The sequence below is a fragment of the Felis catus genome, chromosome C1, assembly GCF_018350175.1.
Source record: "Felis catus isolate Fca126 chromosome C1, F.catus_Fca126_mat1.0, whole genome shotgun sequence".
Lineage (NCBI taxonomy): Eukaryota > Metazoa > Chordata > Mammalia > Carnivora > Felidae > Felis > Felis catus.
The window spans coordinates 102,274,815-102,294,850 of NC_058375.1; the positions used below are offsets into that span (position 1 = coordinate 102,274,815).

At 45.0% G+C, this 20,036-nt stretch overlaps 1 protein-coding gene across 1 annotated transcript in view; it reads left to right on the forward strand.

Annotated features, from left to right (window-relative positions):
• Positions 1-18,911: 18,911 nt before the first annotated feature.
• Positions 18,912-20,036, forward strand: part of PHGDH (phosphoglycerate dehydrogenase) — a 32,593-nt gene continuing 31,468 nt past the window's right edge. Inside the window, exon 1 of the mRNA XM_003990517.6 lies at positions 18,912-19,163. Coding sequence (XP_003990566.4) covers positions 19,026-19,163 — 138 coding nt within the window. The 5' untranslated portion in view covers positions 18,912-19,025. The remainder of the gene's footprint in view (positions 19,164-20,036) is intronic.

The window sequence follows — 20,036 nt, forward strand, 5'->3', positions numbered from 1 at the left end:
GAAAGTCTGTAGTATGGGGAAATATTACCATCGTTGGTAATATTTATATATATCAGGTAATATATATATATATATGTATCAGGTAATATATATATCAGGTAATATATATATATATATATATATATATATATATATATATATCAGGATGGGAAGTCAGTACTGAACATATTCTAGACCAGAAAGTCTGTAGTGTGGGGAAGTTTTTTTGTTTCGTTTTATGCATTTGTTTTTTTCCACAAAGCTAGCAGAAAGATAGTAGTGTTTTCGATGTGAATATAAACTTTGGAGGTAGACTCCCTGAGTTTAAATCTCAACTCTGCTATGAGGTTAGCTGCAAGACGTGGGCACATGTTAAAATCTCTATATTCCTCATAGAGAGGTTAATATAATCTCCAATCTGTGATAGAAGATAATATTAGTACCCGCCTCATGGCATTGTTATGAGTAACGAACGAATGATTGCATATAAAAGTGCCGATGACAATGTCTGGCACATAATAAACACTGTATGTATTGAAATATAAATAAAGAAACTGAAAACATTTATGACTCAGGCCACCTCAATATGAATCCTGAGTCCCAAATGAAATCTCTTGGACAAGAAGGTACTCAAGAAATGGTCTGTAATGGTGACAGTGCTGGGGTGGCATGCGGTGATAGCCACAGGACTCCGGGAACCTATTGAGATTTGTCCCTAATATATTTGGGTCTTGGTTTCTGGAATCTGAAGTGTCTGCCTAAGAATGAAGACAAAGTGTCAATACACCAAAGGGAAGAAGCAATTGGGAAAATTCACAAGGTAATGGAATAAAACATTGTTTGTCTCACACAATACAAATCCAAGGGAATACCCTTTATAAGGGGGTAAAAAAGAAACGCTTGACTAATCCAAATATTACTTAATCCCAGTTTGCGTTTCTCAAGGTCAAGAACCATGTTCAATTCTTGTTTTTATCCCCTGTTTGTGGTAGAGGTCCTGTACTATGTAAGAGTTCAAGATGTGTCTGTTGAATGAAGTATGTAACACGAAGCCGAGGTGTTTGATACTTACTTTGTGTCTAGGATTTAAGAAGTTTGCAAGACTGGGGCCGCTGGTGGCTCAGTCGGTTGAACGTCTGGGTCTTGATTTAAGCTCAGGTCAGGCTCTCATGGTTGGGATGGAGCCCTGAGTTGGGCTCGGAGCTGTCAGCATGGAGCCTGAGATTGTCTGTCTCCCTCTCTCTCTGCCCCTCCCCCGCTGGTGCGCGCTCGCGCACACGCACACACACACGCACACACACACACATCATGTGCTCTCAATAAACAAACAAACAAACAAACAAACCTAAAAAAATTTTTAAATAATAAAAAACAGTTTGGGAGACAGAGTGTTAGTTAACCATGGGTGGAGTAGGGATTGCCTTGGAGAAAGAGGGATAACTTCTAAGAGGAGAGTGGAAGAAGAGAGAAAGAAAGAAAGAATAAGAAAAAGGAAAAAAGAGTCAAGAAGGAAAAAAATTCTGATTTATTTTTATGTACTTTATTTTATTTTATTTTTTAAAATATATGAAATTTATTGTCAAATCGGTTTCCATACAACACCCAGTGCTCATGAAAAGATTCTGATTTAATGATTCTGTGTTAAACAGCATGTTATTAAACAGAGTAGCACTGGTTCTGTATTCGTCTAGTCAGGGACCTCCAGAGAAACAGAACCAATTGGATATGTGTGTGTGTGTGTGTGTGTGTGTGTGTGTGTGTGTGTGTAGAGAGAGAGAGAGATGTATTATGAATTGGCTCATGAAATTGGGGAGACTTACAAGTCCAAAATCAGCAGTGTGGGCAGGTAGACTGGAGACGCAGGACAATCTATGCTAGTTCCAGTGCAAAAGCTAGCAGGAGAGCCCGTGGTGGAGGTAAAACTGCAGGCAGTCTGCTAGAGGATTCCCTTTTGCTGGGGGAGACTGGTCTCTTCGTTCAATAGAACAGGCTGATTATATGAGGTTCGATCACATTCTGGTGGGCAGTCTGAGCAGTCAAGATTCACCAGTTTAAATGTTAACCTCATCCCCAAACACCCTCCAGGGCGACACATCTATTATAAGCTCTCGGTCCCCTTAGAAACCAGAGATAACCTATGGCTCTCATACCCTTATTTTGAAAGAAAATAACACATTTAATACATTTCTGTTATCCTTTTCTTTTTTAAGGAAGTTTTTAATGTTTATTTATTTACTTATTTATTTTCAATGTTTATTTATTTTTGAGAGAGAGACAAAGTGTGAGCAGGGGAGGGGCAGAGAAAGAGAGACAGAGAATCCAAGACAGGCTCCAGGCTCTGAGCTGTCAGCACAGAGCCCGATGCAGGGCTCGAACTCATAAACCCCAAGATCATGACCTGAGCCGAAGTCAGATGTTCAACTGACTGAGCCACGCAGGCGCCCTAAATGTTTATTTATTTTTGAAGAGACACAGAGTGTGAGCAGGGAAGGGGCAGAGAGAGAGAGAGATACAGAGAATCCAAAGCAGGCTCTGGGCTCTGAGCTGTCAGCACCGAGTCCTATGGGGGGCTTGAACCCAGGAACTGTGAGATCATGATCTGAGATGAAGTCAGATGCTCAACCCACTGAGCCACCCAGGTGCCCCTCTGCTATTCTGTTCTAACACATACTTCACAAGTGTACCAGTATACTCGTAGTGGAAAAGTTTGGACATCGTTTGGGGTGAGTTCTTGCATGAAAAGCACCTGCGATCGTGAAAACAAGGAAAGCACCGAAGGAAATAGCACAGCGACAAGGTGGAAGGAAGGGGAGACCCTGGATGGCCTTGTGGAGCACAGCACTGACCCACGGACTGCTCAACTGGGGGACCATCACGTATGAGAGAAACTTCATTTGTTGAAGTACTATGTTTTGAGGCCTTTGCTACAGCTTAGCCTTTCCTGATAACATCAACACTGGTACCTGGAGACGGATGCTGTCATGAAGAGACCTTAAATACGTAGCATCAGCTTAGCAGTGGGGGTACACAGCGAGCGCGGTTGTCCCGGCCCAGAAAGTTGGTAAGCCTCGTGGCAGGCAGCCCACTGTCCCTTCTTCTCCCCGCGGGATGCGCTAACCTGTCAGCTGTATGCCACAGTACACATCGCTAACAGCAAATGCTTTTGATACCTAATTGTTTCCATATATCCGTTTTCACAGGAATATTTGCTTACCTGAGCTGTTTATCTCCGTCATCTAACACAGTGCCAGGCCCAGAAATACAGGTTGGGTGAATAAATAAATGCATGCTCAAAGAATGCATGCATGCATGCATGCATGCATGCATGAAAGAATGAGGAAATTCTCTGCTGCAGCTTGGACTGCGTAGGATTGGTAAAGCACACGGAATCTCCAGGTGTCCGGACAGCCCTTCATTCCTACTAAGCTATGAGACTTGTGTTAGTGATCAATCAAGGTGAGCCCTGGTCAGCCAGGGCCTCAGAACTGACTGGAAATGCCAGGTAATAAATTCTAAGCTTTGCTGACTCACAATGTTGCTGCTGACCTGGGGAAATCTCCCTTTGTTTGCTGCACAAGGTCCCTTTCTGTTAGAAAGGACCATGATTAAACTCCAGGAGAAAGTAATCTTGCTATGAGATGATAAACAGAAAGCAAAAAATTAAAATAAAAAACTTTTTTTGTTAAGTCCCAAATATCCTTTGTACTAGATCTGTTTGTTTTAGAATATACACGGGTCAGGGGCGCCTGGGTGGCTCAGTCGGTTGGGTGAGTTCGAGCCCCACATTGGGCTCTGTGCTGACAGCTCGGAGCCTGGAGCCTGCTTTGGATTCTGTCTCCTTCTCTCTCTGCCCATCCCCCACTCATAGTCTCTCTCTCTCTCTCTCTCTCTCTCAAAATTAAACATTTAAAACTTTAAAAAAAAAGAATATACTCTGGCTCGAGATCTTGATGTCTTCTTTCTGTTCTTCTGATGTCTATGCTATGAGAACAGAAGGAATAATTTTTTGAGAAATTATAGGAGAGGGGCACCCGGGTGGCTCAGTCGGTTGAGTGTCTGACTCTTGATTTCAGCTTAGGTCATGATCCCAAGGTCGTGGGTTTGAGCCCTATGTCGGGCTCCACGCTTAGCGTGGAGCCTGCTTTAAGATTGTCTCTCTCTCTCCCTCTGCCCCTCTCCCCTGCTCGTGCTTTCTCTAAAATAAAATAAAATAAAATAAAATAAAATAAAATAAAATAAAATAAAATAAGAAATTATAGGACAAATAACTGGAGGATGGAAATGTGTATCATTGTAGGTTCTATGAAGACAATAGTAACATGAACAGAATAAAAAAAAGGATAAATTATGTATAATCTTACTGTTTCACTATGCTTTAATTTATATGTTCTGTGTCACACTATTCATATGTTTGCTTATTTTTTTTTTACAAAGATGTAACAAAGAACGTACATACTCACAAACACAAACATACACAGACAAATCTTCTGTGTCTACAGGGGAGTCCAGCCTGAGGGTGAACATCAGGCCACACTGGGAATAAGATTCCACCCCATTTCATTCAGCAATGGTTCTAATCCTCAACCCCCCTCCTCACTAGTTCTGGAGTTCTCAGGAGGGAATCCTCCCAGCTATCTTGCACCCAGCTCCAATTCTCCTCCAGTTCTCAGCATCTCCCTTGGTAACGTCTCCCGCTGCTGCTGCTGCTGCTGCTGCTGCTGCTGCTGCTGCTGCAACTGCTGCAGAAAGTTCTGGAACCTCAGGAGAGGGGCTGACTCCTCCCTTTTCATTCTGCCTCCAGCCGCCAAGGAGGGCCGGTTCAGTGCATGATTTAGCTTGTTTCTGCTCTATGGACAAACCCACTGCGTTAGAATCAGCGACACAGGCTCTGAGGCAGTACAAACGGCAAGATTTTAGTGAAACTGCGCTTTTTTTCACACCTACGGTTTTCTGATCATCCCCTTTTCTTTTTGCCAACTCTGCCCGAGCTGAGCTTACCTGACTCGTGTCTCTTCTCTTTATGATGGAGTTTCACTCAATAGGTTCTCAGTCCCATGTGCATAGATATACGCCATGTGGGTCCCTTCAGACGGGACCAGATAGGTTTAAAGCCTTGGATGAACATAATTTGGTGTCTGGGCTTCCTGATACAATAACATTGATAAAATCCTGGGTTTTGCCTTTTTCCACTTTAGTATTTTGGGAGTATATCCAGGTTACTACATAGTTCTTGAGGTAATTATGTAAGTGGTTATATAATAAGTATTATATAAGATGAATATACCATAATTTACCTAATTGTTCCCATGTTTTGGACATTTGGGTTATTATTGTTTTTTCTCCAGTTTAAATAAGGTGAATTGTGTTATAAGTAAGCGATGAATCATGGGAATCTACCCCCAAAACCTAGAGCACACTGTACATACTGTATGTTACCAACTTGACAATAAATTATATTAAAAATAAATAAATGAATAAATAAGGTGAATTCAGCAAGAAAATTTAAATGGTCTTGACTGTGTTTTGCTTTGGAGATCTACTAGTTAGGGAAATTCTAGCTTCTGTAACACCCCAAATTTCAGAGGTGTAACACTGCCACCATTTATTTCTCACTCATAGAACCATCCAGTGTGGGATTCTTGGTCAGCAGCGGCAGGTAGGGGAGGGACTGCCTCACTTATTCACTAAAGGACCCGGGTGATGGGCTTTACCATTGTCAGCACATGGCTTCCCAAGCCTGTCTGTCCTCAGCTAGCAAATAAGTCGGAAAGAGAGGCTCATGCGAAGGTGTCATAAAATCAAATCCACCCATTTTAATGATACAGTTTGATGAGCTTTTGGTAATTGTGTACCGATGTATAACCACTGTGACAATAAAAGTATAGACATTTCCAACACCCAAAAAAGTTCCTGGTGCCCCTTTATATCTGGTCCCTTCTCCCAACCCTTAGCCCCAGGTGACTTTCTGCCAGTAAAGATAAATTTTGCCTGTTCTTCAATTCCATTTAAATGGAATACAATATGTATTATTTTGTGACATGCTTCCTTTGTTCAGCACACTCCATGTTGATGATTGTATTAGCAGATCATTTCTTTCTACTGCTGAGCAGTGTTTCATTGTATGGACACACCGTGACTCGCTAATCCATTCGCCAGTTGATGGACATCAGAATGAGTTCCAGTTTTTAGTTATTATGAATAATGTTGCTCTGATTTGCATATATGTCTTTGTGTGTACACATATTTTCACGTCTCCTGTGGAAATACCTCGGGGAGGGATCACTGGGTCATAGGGGAAGGGTATGTTTATAAAATATGGCTATACTGTTTACTAAAATGGTGGCGCCATCTTGTATTCTCAACAGCAAGTCCTGAGATTTCTAGCTGCCCCATGTCCTTACCAATACTTGGAACTGTGAGTGTTTCCAACTTTAGCCATTCTAGCGGGTGTGTAGTAGAATCTTGGTTTTCGTTTGCATGGCCCTAGCAACTACTGGCTGAGCGTCTTTTCATCTGCCTTTTGACTATCTGGATGTTTTATTTTGTGAACTACCAGTTCAAATATTTTGCCCATTAAAAAAAAAATTGGGTTGTCTCCTTATTTTTGAGTTGTAGGAGTTCTTTACATATTTTGGATATAAGCAAAGAGTGTACTCTTCATTATCCAGTCCTTTCTAATATCTTTAGATAGCTGCTTTTTGCCTTATGTTCAGACTTGATCCTTGTTTTTGCAGAGGGGGACATTCTGTAGCATCTTCCTCTCTCATTACAAGAGGTGGAACCATGAAGGATGTTGGTTTTAAGGGCCAGGACTAGAATGGGCGCTCATCGATTCTGCTTGCTTTCTGTCGCTAGACTTCAGTCACAGGACAACACCTAAATCCAACAGGGCTGGAAAATTTTGGTCTGTGTACCTATAGAATTGTGTGCCCTGGAGAACAGGATTGATGATCAACTAGCAGTATCTGCCACGGGGGACTGAGGAGGAACATGTAGTAGCAGGAGTTCTAGCCTGGGAGCATGGTAAGATTATTTCTAGATCCCTCCAACAATAAATCATTGCATGATACTTACCGTTTACTAGACACTGGGCTATAATAACAGAGACATTATTGAGCCCTTACCAAGGGCCAGACATGTATAGACTCTATAAATGTTTCTTGATTGTTGAATGGACCTAACTTCCTAAGGTGGGCTGAGGAAGACTGTCTACACCTTTCACTGCTACTGCTGTCTGATGGTATATCTAATGATGCCTCCCAATCTCACCATCCCCAGCGGAAGCAGGGTTTGTGAGCGATGAGGTTGCTTGCCAAGCCCTCCTATTCCCCCTGAGGGAAAGGATCACTGGAGAAACAGAGCATTATTAATATCCCCCCCACACTTCCACAAGCCAGTTTTTCCACTCTCTGGAATTAATTATTTGTAGGCTTCTGTTGACCCTCAGGGGTTTGGGTAATAGTCCGATTTATAGGCTGTCTCTTAGGTCTCTGCTACGCATCGCTATCAAACTCAGGACTGCACCTAACCCTCCATTCTAGAGGATTCACAGACCTGTATCTGATGTTGCAGAGAACTTCCTGCCTCCCTACATGGTTTTGCCAGATTTACTTATAATAGCCCTTTGAGTTTTCAAATGGATTAGAAATGCTGCCTGTTATCATCTCTCTGTCCAGAGGCTCTAGACACAAAATATGTATAATAATAAAAACCGGCACTTGGTAGATGCTGCTGCCCACAAACTGCTTCCATTTTAGTCTATCCAGCCCACCCCCTTCACATGAGTCATTTGGATGACAGTGGTAGAGCTCCCTCACTTATTCAAAGGCTTCATTTCTCTTTCCTCACCATAGGCTCTTGTCACGAGGTTGCCACATGGAAGTGGTCCAGAGATATTCAGCAGCGGTAGCCAATAAGAGAAGTAAAAGGACCAGACAAGACAAACAGGATCTAAGGCTCCACAGTTGTTCGTAACTGAATGCTGTCCACACATCCACACCTAGCACCCCTTTTACGTATTCCAGATAAAACCCCACCGTCTAATCAACTCTCCATCCCTTTACGACTTCCCTGTTTCTTTTTGGATAATATGCACCCTCCTTGGCTGCAGGGCTATTCCCGACCTGGCCAGTATCCATCCACCTGCCTCATTTCACATCACCACCTCCTCATATCCTACGCTCTGATATTATTGATCGATTTGCAGTTTCCAGAACATGCCATTGTTTCTCACCCACTGGAACTTTTAGGTATCCCATTTCCTCTGTACAAAGTGTGATACAGTTACTGGATTGCTCCTGTAGGCTTTCGATATTCAGCTCAGTGTCCCCGGTGCTGGGACTTCCTCAGCCCGGTGCCGTAACTGTGCCGCAGCTGATCTGGTTTCTACTAGCGCATCTGAGACCACCTTTACCGGAGCACTTTCCACATTGCTCTGTATTAGTGTCGCTGACTTGTGTGACTGCGTGAGCCACTCACTGTCAGCTCCAAAAGATGCAGATTCTCTCTTATTTGCATAGCTCGTGGCATATTTTCATTGAACCATAAATACACCGAGGAATAAGTGAATATTTACACAATATGCTTCACTCTTTGGTTTGTTTGACTTGTATTTGAGGTGATTCTTATAACTTTGTACAGATGGGCAAGTCAAGAAGAGACACTGGAGTAAAGGCCAATCAAAAAAAAATGGCTATAAGGAAAACACGTTCAATGAAAATGGTTGTAGAATGACAGAAAATGAACAGTCACCTTTGAACATATTTGCCTTTTTTCTTATCAAGTAGGTAGCCTTCAAACACCCTCAGAACAGTAGTGGCTCTTTTTTCTCATCACGGAGCAGTAAAAACAAGTAACAGTTGTTAAGGATGCTTATTTTCAAAACACATTCACTTTATTTTTTCAGGACACGTGCACAGGTGCACAACAACCGTTTTCAGAGGCAGACAATGAGCTACAGAGAAGTGATTTATCAAAGATCCGATAGCCACTATATGGCCAACCTGAATGTCTATCAACTTTAATTATTGGATTGCCAGTTATACCTTCTCTGCCTATCTCATGTCCTAAGAGTCTCTGTTTGCCTTCTGGAGAATACAGAAACACAAGTGCTTATGTGTATACATTATACACGGTCTAATAACTTGTTATATAGACGGCTGGAGAAAATTGCTAATGAGGATATAATCATGGACTTGACTCTAGAATTTGCCAGTTAGCTTGTCTGTTTTTCCTCCCTATCAACAGCCTGAGTCCTGTGCCAATCTCTAAATTAAAAACCCCTCTGCGACGTGAAAGGTTTTTCCATAACCTCCTTTTCCAAGTTGATCTCCTTTCTTCTCCAACAAAAGGCATCCACTACAGGTAGACCAATATCCCCTACTCTCCCTGCCTTCACCTTCACGAATCGCTAATACGCATTGCTGCTTCCACACCTGTGCTTAGAACCCTTTGGAAAGGTTCACTCTTCTTTACTGCCTATCCTATCCTATCCTATCCTATCCTATCCTATCCCTTTTTAAAGGCCCAGCCCACCCATTCCATGAAATATTCCAGAAATACTAGCCCACCTCTGAGCAAACCACCAAACATATGGGCCATTCCATTTTCTTGGTACTTAATAACAATGGTAATAATAACACAATGCCTTACTAGTTTTCATATCCTCAACATTTCCCATAACTCATAAGGAAGGCTTCAATAAATGCTTGTCAAAGGAAAGACTAATGTTATGATTTTGTTTAAGTCTTCAAATGGCAGACTCCATTTGAACTATCACTGAGAACTGTTTTAGGACCATCGCAGGTCCTGGGCCCTGAGCCTGGAGTGCCTAATGGATGAAGAGACCTTGCTCCTGATTTCAAAGTAGACCCATGATACCAGTGTCCAAATGTGCAGTTTTGATGGTGGAGCTCCACTCTCTGTTCAGATGCCGAGCTTGCCCTGCCCTTCTCTAAATTTAGCCCCCTTTTCCCCCCATGTCAGATTCCTCAAATAGAATACCAACTTCTTTGGGAACAGAGCTTGTATTTCATTTACGCCTGCATTTCTTCAGATTGCCAACCCTGCATAGCACTTTGTAATAGGTGTGTAACCACTTTGAATTTATAACTCATCTCCTCCTCTATATTTGTGTTCTGGAATCTCCTGTGCACTGTGCTATAGAAGTATGGACCATTGGGCTTGACAGATGTTGAGGAAGCCTGACCTTGGAGCTCGTGTTTGTAGGGGGGGAAATGCTAAGGTGTTAGAGAATGCTACAGACTGAATGTTTATGGCCTCCTAAAATCCATATATAGAAGCTCTAGTCCCCAAAGTGATGGCATTTGGAGATGAGGCCTTTGAGGGGGATAATTTGATTTTAATGATGTCATGGAGACAGAGTGTTCATGCTTGGATCAGTATGCTTACAAGGGGTTAAGGGGATCAGAGCTCTCTCTCTTTGCCAGGGGAGGACTAGCAAGGAAGTAGCCATCTGTAAACCAGGAATAGGACTTTCACTAAGAACCCAGCCATACTGACAGCCTGATCTTGGACTTTCACCTTCCAGCACTGTAAGAAATAAATATTGTGTCAGCCACCCAGTCTGGAGTATTTTGCTATAGCAGCCCAGGTTGACTATTGCATTTACAGGAAAGCAGCTCTGTCCTCCCCGGGTCTCTGATTCATTTTGGTAATGACAGGAGACGAAATGGGATGAAGCTTGCTGTCTGGTGCCTACTCAGAGATGCCCATTTTGTCTTCGGTGCCCACGCCTACCTTCATGGCAATCATTAAAGGAGTGACAGTGCCTGGGTGCCCTCCCTACCCAGTCCCTAAGACCCTTGAAGGATCAAACCGCACCTTCTCTAGAAATTGGTCACTGTGCTTGCATCTTCAAAGGCGCATCGGAGGACTGCACCTGAAGCCACAGAAGATTCTTTGATTTAGATGTAGCTTCCATGTTCTTATACTACACTAATGTGGAGAGGCTGAATTCTCTGGTTCTTGCCTCCTCATCTACACTACTGTCTGCGCTTGCCTCCTTCTGCTCCTCTGCTGGTGCTCCAGGGACGGCATCTCTGCCAGTGATGCAGCCAAAGGTCCCCGAGGCACTAGAGTGATGCTTGGCACGCCCTGCTCTCCAATGGCTCACAATCCAACCCTTGAACTGGTTGGGGATGGACAGCACCTTGTCCTTCATTTCCTGTCTCTTTCATCTCTGCCCTCAGGCGTCCTTTATCAACCAGCCATCCTGGAAATAGATGCTCAAGGGGGAGTATGGAGGAGAAGGGGAGAGAGTCCTCCCACCCCATCCATCCTGTCTCATTTTAGGCTTAACTAAGTAAGGGCTACCCAGGATTTTTGTTTCTTTGTTTGTTTTAGTGTAAATTCCTTGGCTAATAAGAGGCAAGGTAGGGAGGGGTCCATTAATGTTCCTTTTACCCTTCTTGTCTTCTCAAATTTCTTTTTGCTTCGCCGCTGCTTAATCTCTCTGTCTGGATGAAAATTTGTTCTTTTCATTTAGCGTGATTTCCAAGTGTATTAGATTTCTACTGCTGCTTAACAAATCATCACAAAATCGGTGGCTTAAAGGGATGCACATTTATTCTCTTGGAGTTCTGGAGTTCCAAAGACAGAAATCAGTTTCACAGGCCTAAGGTCAAGGTGTCAGCAGGGCTGGTCGCTCCCAGAAGCTCTTAGGGCAGAACCCGGGTCCCTGCCTTCTCCAGTTTCTAGAGGCTACCTGTACTTCTGGCTTGTGGCCCTCCCCCATTTTCAAAGCACATCATTCCAGCCTCTGATTCCTTCCACATGGCCTCTCTCTCCTTTGGCTCCCCCTTGCATCCCTCTGTGAGGACCCTCATGATTAAATCATACCACCCAGACAATCCAGGATCGTCTCACCACCACAAATTCTGTAGCATATTCACATCTGCAAAGCCTCTTTTGCCACAGAAGGTAGTCCCAGGTTGTGGGCATATGTCTGGAGAGCCATAATTCTGCCTCTCAGACCAAGATTCACATTTCTCAGTAAATACCAATACCTTGGACAATTTCTCAGGCAACATTGAATCCTGATTTCTGCCTGTCCTCAATAGTCACAACACATTCAAGGGGCGCCTTGTAGAGGCTGCTTTTAGGCAACAGGCTTGAGCCATGGAAACTTGAGCAAGGCCAAAAGGCCCATAGCAACCACCCCACTGAGCTGAATACAAATAGGCTCATTAAGCGACCCATTTTGAAATAGCCATAGGCCCTAACTGACCAGTTACAACCAGGCACAGTTCCTAAGATAACCAAAGAAAGGGAACTTCCATAGGTCCCTATACTCCCTCACTCCGCCCTATAACTGTGGCTCTTCATCACCACCTGGTCTCTCTTTGCAATCCTGCCCACCCCTCCCTTGAAGTGTATTCAGAAAACTTCTATCTCTTTTGTTCTACCTTGGGTGAACGCTGCCTGCACCACCAGCCTCCTACCCCAATTGGGACATCCCACATTTGGTGGCCCCCCATCCAATCAGTGTGCTCCATATATCTGTCCATAGAGCATGCAACTCTTGATCTTGGAGTCATGAGTTTGAGCCCCACGTTGGATGTAGAGTTTACTTTAAAAAAAAAAATAGCTATAACATGAAAGCCTGTCATATTGTTTCTAAGTTGAGTGTAATGTTTTAGAGAAGGAAGGACTTTTGATTTTATTTTGAAAGATGCAAGGACAGAACAATTAGAAGTTTGACTAGAGAGGTGCCTGTGTGGCTCTGTTGGTTAAGTGTCTGACTCTTGGTTTCTGCTCAGGTCACCATCTCACAGTTTGTGAGTTCAAGCCCCAGGTTGGGCTCCAAGCTGAGAGTGTGGAGCCTGCTTGGGATTCTTTCTCTCTCTCTCTCTGCCTCTCCCCTGCTTGTGCTTTCTCTCTCTCTCTCTCTCTCTCTCTATCAATAAATAAACTTAAAACAGAAGTTTGACTAGAGATTTAAGGAAATGCTATAACCATAACTTTACAACCTATTGTCATGTAACTTTCGGTAAGTCATTTTACCTCTCTAAATTGTAAAGCTGGGATAAATATGTGTATCAAATCTATCATTTATAAAACACAAATAATAGTGGCACCTATTCCTTAGAATTATTGTGAGGCTTTACTGCATTACACTTAGCTAGCACTTTTAAAATGATCAATTAATTTTGGGGGCGCCTGGGTGGCGCAGTCGGTTGAGCGTCCGACTTCAGCCTGGTCACGATCTCGCGGTCCCTGAGTTCGAGCCCTGCGTCAGGCTCTGGGCTGATGGCTCGGAGCCTGGAGCCTGTTTCCGATTCTGTGTCTCCCTCTCTCTCTGCCCCTCCCCCGTTCATGCTCTGTCTTTCTCTGTCCCAAAAATAAATTTAAAAAATTGAAAAAAAAATTTTAATAAAATGATCAATTAGTTTTGTATTATTATTATGATTATTTTGCATTTGTTACCATGTCTAATCCGTGGAAATATGGGATTCTAACAAGAGGGGATCCTAGGAGGCCCACGAAGAAGCCTTAAAAGGTCCATGAGTTCCCCAAACTGCACAGTTTTGTAGCTTCTTTCAGATTCTTCTAGAGTTCAGTGACCTAAAGGGGTTTTGAGAGCCTGTAGTTGAAGGTAAGGAGAGGAGAGCCTGAGACCTCAGAGGGAAGCTAGTAGTGATCAGAGTTTCAGAGACTACTAGTAGCCTACCTCACAAGAGACAAGAGTAAAAATTTGCATCCTCCTACTGGGGAGGAAAATTTTTCCTCTATTATTCTAGATTCTTTTGACTGATCTAGTCATCGAATTAACACAAGACAGATTAACAGGACAAAAACAAATTTAAACACGTAGGTACCAAAGCCCCATTAGAATATAAGACCCAAGGTCAAACCAGGCAATAGAAGATTATATGCCATCCTGAGCTAAGGACTAGGATAGAGGCCTGGGCTTCCAAGGGCAAGAGGGTAATTTAAAGTACTATAAGGAGAGCAAATGGCTAGTAATTAGATGTAAGCCTTGCCATGTGGATAGGACTTTCAAATAAAAGTTGTCTTTGGTAATAGCTCTTTTTCTGGGCCAAGCCTACTTCTTTTAGTTAAGGACTTGGCAATGGGATCTGGTGAAAAACAGATCTCAGTGACCCCTTACCCCATCAGGGTCTCTGGAAAATAAAATAGTTATTCAGAAGAATGGCAAAGGAAGGGAGTTGCACAATCAGAAGGGATATTTTCTTTTCAATTAAAAAAAAATGTTTATTTATTTTTGAGAGGGAGCAAGACAGAACACGAGCAGGGAAGGGGCAGAGAGAGAGGGAGACACAGAATCCAAAGCAGGCTCCAGGATCCGAGCTGTCAGCACAGAGCCCAACGCGGGGCTCGAACCCACCAGCTGTGAGATCATGACCTGAACCGAAGTCAGATGCTTGACCAACTGAGCCACCCAGGTGTCCCCAGAGGGATATATATATATTTTTTTAACGTTTATTTAATTTTGAGACAGAGAGAGACAGAGCATGAATGGGGGAGGGTCAGAGAGAGGGAAACACAGAATCTGAAACAGGCTCCAGGCTCCGAGCTGTCAGCACAGAGCCTGACGCGGGGCTTGAACTCACAGACTGCGAGATCATGACCTGAGCGGAAGTCGGACGCCCAACCGACTGAGCCACCCAGGCGCCCCTAGAGGGATATTTTTATACAGACTGTGACAAAATCTGGTGAATTCTCTCTGTACCACATCGAAGTACACCTTGCTACTGGCCATGGCACTCCTGTCTGTCACATTCAGTCTTCCTCTCTTTCCTCTGGAACAGCACTGGGTAAACACCAACACACAGCTTGGATCATCTTTTTGAACATGCAGACCAACCTTTCTATTAATATATTCTTCAAGCAGAAAAATTATAATACAATTGATCATATTAAGAGGGTCTTCTTTTTCTTTTTAACATTTAGCAGTAGTTGGATGAAACAGTATTCTTCTCTTAATTTGACCTGGTGGCTCCCAAAACTCCTTTTTCAGACACTTGCCTTCTTTCAGGATGAGTTACTTTCTCTGGTGGTTAACTTCACCCATTATTCATTGGTTCTTACCAGTTTCACTGTCAGAGATTTGCCTTTTCAAGTCCTGACTGTACCTTACCGAGTGACTCCAGGTGCCAAACAAGAACCCACCTCTCTGCCAGTCATAATCATCATGGTATTCATTGTCATCATCATCATAATGATAATCAAAACAATACCTAAAGAGGAGCTTTTTGGGGGTTCAGTATAGAATGATCATTTTAAAGCCAAGATAATACGTTCCCCGCCTTACACCTTCAATCGTCTCCCATCCTACTTAGAATAAAATCTGAACTCCTTAGCGTGGTGGACTGGTCAGCTGTTGGGGTTGCCAGTCTGCCCTCCACTCCTTCTCTTGTCTTAACACCATGAAGTTTCCTCATACTCTTAGTGTCTATTCCAGACGGGACTAATCCTTTCCTCAGATCTGAAGTGGGTGCTTTCTTCGGGACTGACCAGTCAGCATATTCATTCCCTTGGCCACAGTGTTAGGTTCATGGATGCGTGACCCCAGTTGGCCCAATGAGGATCAGGTATGAAAATATTGCCACAATTCTTAGAAGATGAATACAACCTTCTGGGGTTACTAAACTTCTTAGTATATGACTGAATTTTATATTCTTCACTAGCTGGTGACATTCTTGCCACATCTTGCCTTTCTGGAAATGAAACGCATCCAGAGAAAACAGACAGGAGGGAGACGGGTTGCCAATGACACTGATTTGAGCCCATTCCTGCCCACGTTTGATCGTTTTGGACACCTTGAGCCAGCTGAAATCGAGTTTTTATTATTTGCATCCATAAAAGTCCAGACTGTTCACATGGCCTGAGTGGTCTGTCCCCCGTCAACCTCTCCACCTCACGTTGTGCCATGTTCCCCCTTATTGTCTATATGACAGGTGCTGTTTCCTACCCAAGTGACCTTGTTCTTAGTTTCTCTCGAATGTTCCTCCAGATGTTCCCCACTCTCTTCTTCCCCCTTCAGATCTCAGCTGAAGTGTTGCTTTCTCAGAGATTTTCCTGACCATTCACCACAGGCCACACACTCCAACACTAGACTGTGATTCCTCTCAGGGCATGGACCACGTGTGACACGCTCAACATTGTTATCCCAGTGCATGGTCATGTGCCTGGCACACAGTACGGGCTACAGGAATATCTGGGGGCAAATTCCTTAAATGTGCCAGACTTAAATGTGCCCTCTGCCCAGAATTCTCTTTCCTCCATTCTTCGCAAATTAACTTCTTATTTCAGTGTCACCTCGACTATCATCTTCTTGGCAAGGCCTTCCCTGGCTCTAAAGTCTAAAATAGATCCCCTCCCCCCCCCCCATCCTCTCTAGCACGTTACTCAGTTTTGTATTCTTCATCATGCTTTCGCAGCCTGAGATTGTCTTGTTCCATTCTTTGTTTATTTGGTTATTTTCTGGCCCCAAAGAGAATATAAGCTCTGTGAGAGCAGGGACCATGTTTGTCTTGTTTGAACCTTCATTCCCAGCACCCTCAGCCATGTCTGGCATGTTATAGGCTCTCAATAAATATGTATTGGCTGCCCGATTGAATGAATGAATGAATGAATGAATGAACAAATGAAAGCCAAGCACTACAGATTGCACTCATTTGAGTGCTTCGCGTTAATTAATCCTCGTGACAACCTTGTGAATAAGCACTGTCCTTTGAGCCCCATATTGTGGAGAAGAAAACTAAGTCTAAGAGAAGCAATGTCACCTGCCCAAGGTCACGTTATCAGTAATTTCAGAGGCTGGAACTCAAATTCAGATGTGCCTATTTTGCAGATGACAGTTCATCATCTCCTGCTCAAATTGTCTGTTTTTATTACTCATAATGTGACTTTGGCGATCACAGCTGGGCTCCAAGTAGAAAAATAAGATTCTTACCTCTCCCCCTCTACTCTCCCCCTTTAATCTCATCCTCTATAGGCAGAGGTGCCGGACAGCTGTGGCTCCTGCACCCTTAGGTGCATGGGGTTGGTTGGGCTTGCCCTTGGAGGGCTCACCACACGCCAGGAAGCAGGGAGGGCACATTATTTGTGGGCTTCATCTCCAAAAGAGACAGCTAAGCAGAGGCTGGCCTGGGCCGGCACTAGGACCTTTCCCCTAAACTCACTAAGCAGACTGTGACTCTTCTCAAGGGGCGTGGGGGCTCAGGGAGGGGACGGAGTGGGGGTTCTGGAGAGAATTGCAGAACTATTTTCCTAGAAGGCCAAAGTTCCTGGGGCGCCTGGGTGGCTCAGTCGGTTGGGTGTCTAACTTCGGCTCAGGTCATGATCTCACGGTCCATGAGGTTGAGCCCTGCTTCTGGCTCTGTGCTGACAGCTCAGAGCCTGGAGCCTCCTTAGGATTCTGTGTCTCCCTCTCTCTCTGACCCTCCCCCGTTCATGCTCTGTCTCTCTCTGTTTCAAAAATGAATAAACATTAGAAAATAAAAAATTTTAAAAAATTAAAAAAAAAAAGACCAGAGTTCCTGCTTTATGGATGGAAGCAATAACATGGGGTCGGGGGAGACTGGTCGCTGATCGTAAAAGAAAAATCCTCAACTTCCAGTCGATGTTGGAGGGTGGATGTTGGATGGTGAAGGATGGGAGTGCGGTGGGTGCAGAGAGATATTATCTACATTCTCGGTGTCAGGGCTCCGCTCAGCTAAGGTAATGGTATCACACGGCAGAAAATCACTCCGCACTCCTGCCCTGCTTTGGAGAGCAGTTCAAACTCCTCCTCTGGGCAAAGACCCTCCTGAGCAACCCTGACCCCTCCTTAGTTTGGCCTCCTGCACCCCTAGGCACACACCCTGAGGCTTTGTAAATGTCACTTCTTTTCTACCTGGTTATTTCCTATTCAGCCCTCACGATTAGGCAATTGACTAGGAGCAGCTTGAAGGCAGATAATGTCTTACTTATTTCCTTATCCTCAGGCCTGGCAGAATAGTTGACTTCAGAGAGCAGTAGTGTCAGCTGAAAGGCAACCTTGCTGGAAAGCCTTCCTGGTGCCCCTAGGCTGTGCTGGATGGTTTTCAGGACCAGGGCACACAACAGCTAATGTCTGGACAAGTTAACAGAACTGAATTCTAATTCACCTGGGAGCATGCCTGATGCTGCTTTTGATTCTAGATGACCTTAAATAATCCAAAACGGATTTTCCCAATATTTCTGTAAAGAGGGGCATGGAATAGTATATTTGTTGTGGGGTTTAAACATAAAGGAGTTAAGAGATGGTAAGTGCCTCCTTGGTCAGCGTAGAAGTTAGACCAGACTGACATCTCACATTCTTTTTGTCTTTTTCATAATCAGAGAAGAAGTGGGGGAAGAGGAAAATGGGGAGCTCTAACAAAAATTCTGCCTGCTGTAAATGCATCTCGTCCTTGTTCTCTTTCATACTCGTAATTCTCATTACGTCATCCATCTGTAATTAAGCACTGCTTTGTGAGGTCTCAGAAAGTTTCCTATTGCTTCTTACTTTTTAGCTTTCCGTGTCTGCCTTTGGTACCCTCGGTGTTAGCCCACCACAGGATGTCTTTGCCCCTTCAACATCCAGCGCGGTGCCTTGTACATTTCAATGAATTCTTGTTAAAGAATTATTGAATATGTTCTGAGACAGAAAGAAGTGAACATGAAACATTTCTCTCACGGTGAGAACAAATATTTCTGTTTCAGATACGAATCAGCTAGTCAGCGCAAATTGTGCTTCTATATGCTCACCAGGTGTAGGGAAGGGCTTTGGCTGAGATTGAGAAATTCACCGCGGGAGCATAATAAAGGGGGCGGGGAACTAAAGGCTCAGAGCCTCGAGGAGGAGGCGGAGTCACCTAGAGTTTTGAGTATTTTTGTCCAATCAGAAGGAGGCCGTATAAGCAGAAGGGGGCGATAAAAGGGGCGCGGGAGCTCGTGAATCCTGCCCAGTTACACCAGCCCGCCAGCAGTAACCACAGCTCCTAGACTTAGGTGCTCCTGCCCCGCGCGAGCGGCCGATTCCGAGGCAGACTCCAGCAATGGCCTTTGCAAATCTGCGGAAAGTGCTCATCAGTGACAGCCTGGACCCTTGCTGCCGGAAGATCCTGCAAGATGGAGGGCTGCAGGTGGTGGAGAAGCAGAACCTGAGCAAAGAGGAGCTGATAGCCGAGCTGCAGGTAAGGCGAGCGGGAGAAAGACGGGGGCTCGGTGGCATCCTCTGCCGAGACGGGCCGGGGCCAGCGCGCCCCACCCCCCACTCCCCGTCCCCGGTACCAGTCAGTCCTGGGGCCTCCTGAGATTGGAAACTGGGGGAGGGAGGAGAAGGAGAAGAAACAGCCGCGAGCTGCAGGATGCAAACTTTGCGTTCAGTTTGCAACCGCGTGTTTCGCGCTGGCTCGCTTCCCGCCGGCATTGCAAAGTGAAGGCTGCCCGGACTGGTCCTGCGGGCTGCCCGAAGGATGCCAGCGCGGCTCCCCTGAGCCTTCGCGCGCTGTGGCCCTGGCAGCCCTGCGCCGCCCCCTACCCGGGCGCCGGGGCACTGGGGGAAGGGGCGCCAAAGTAGCTTCGCCGCGGGGAGCCCAGGGACCGGCGATCCTTCCTGGGCCAGGTCCTGGCTCGCCCGGCAAGTACAGCCTTCCTTGGGGGGTGGCCGGGGCGTTGGCGGAGTCCCAGCCAGTCTCGTGGCCGCCGGAGAGGCTGCAGGGAAGGCGGCCCGGCTGGGGCAGCAAACGCCGTACCCGCCTTTCGTCTGATGCAAGACTGCCGCGAGTTTTCCCCGCCCCTCGGCCTCCAGAAAGCTCTCGGAGGGAAGGGGGGCGGCCGGGGGGCGCCAGAGGTCCCCGGGCCGCCCCTGCAGCTGCCGCCACGGCGCCCGGGCTCCAGGCTTTAAAGCCCATGCCCGCCTGCCTTATGGTTGGCCTTATCGCTGGTCACGAATGACCAGCCTGGGTTCGAATCCGATCCCAAAAGCCCCCCGGACATTTCTGTTTCTTAGCAAATCTTTCTCAGACATGTATCAGTTTGCCGTGCTGCACAGTTAGCGCAATCTG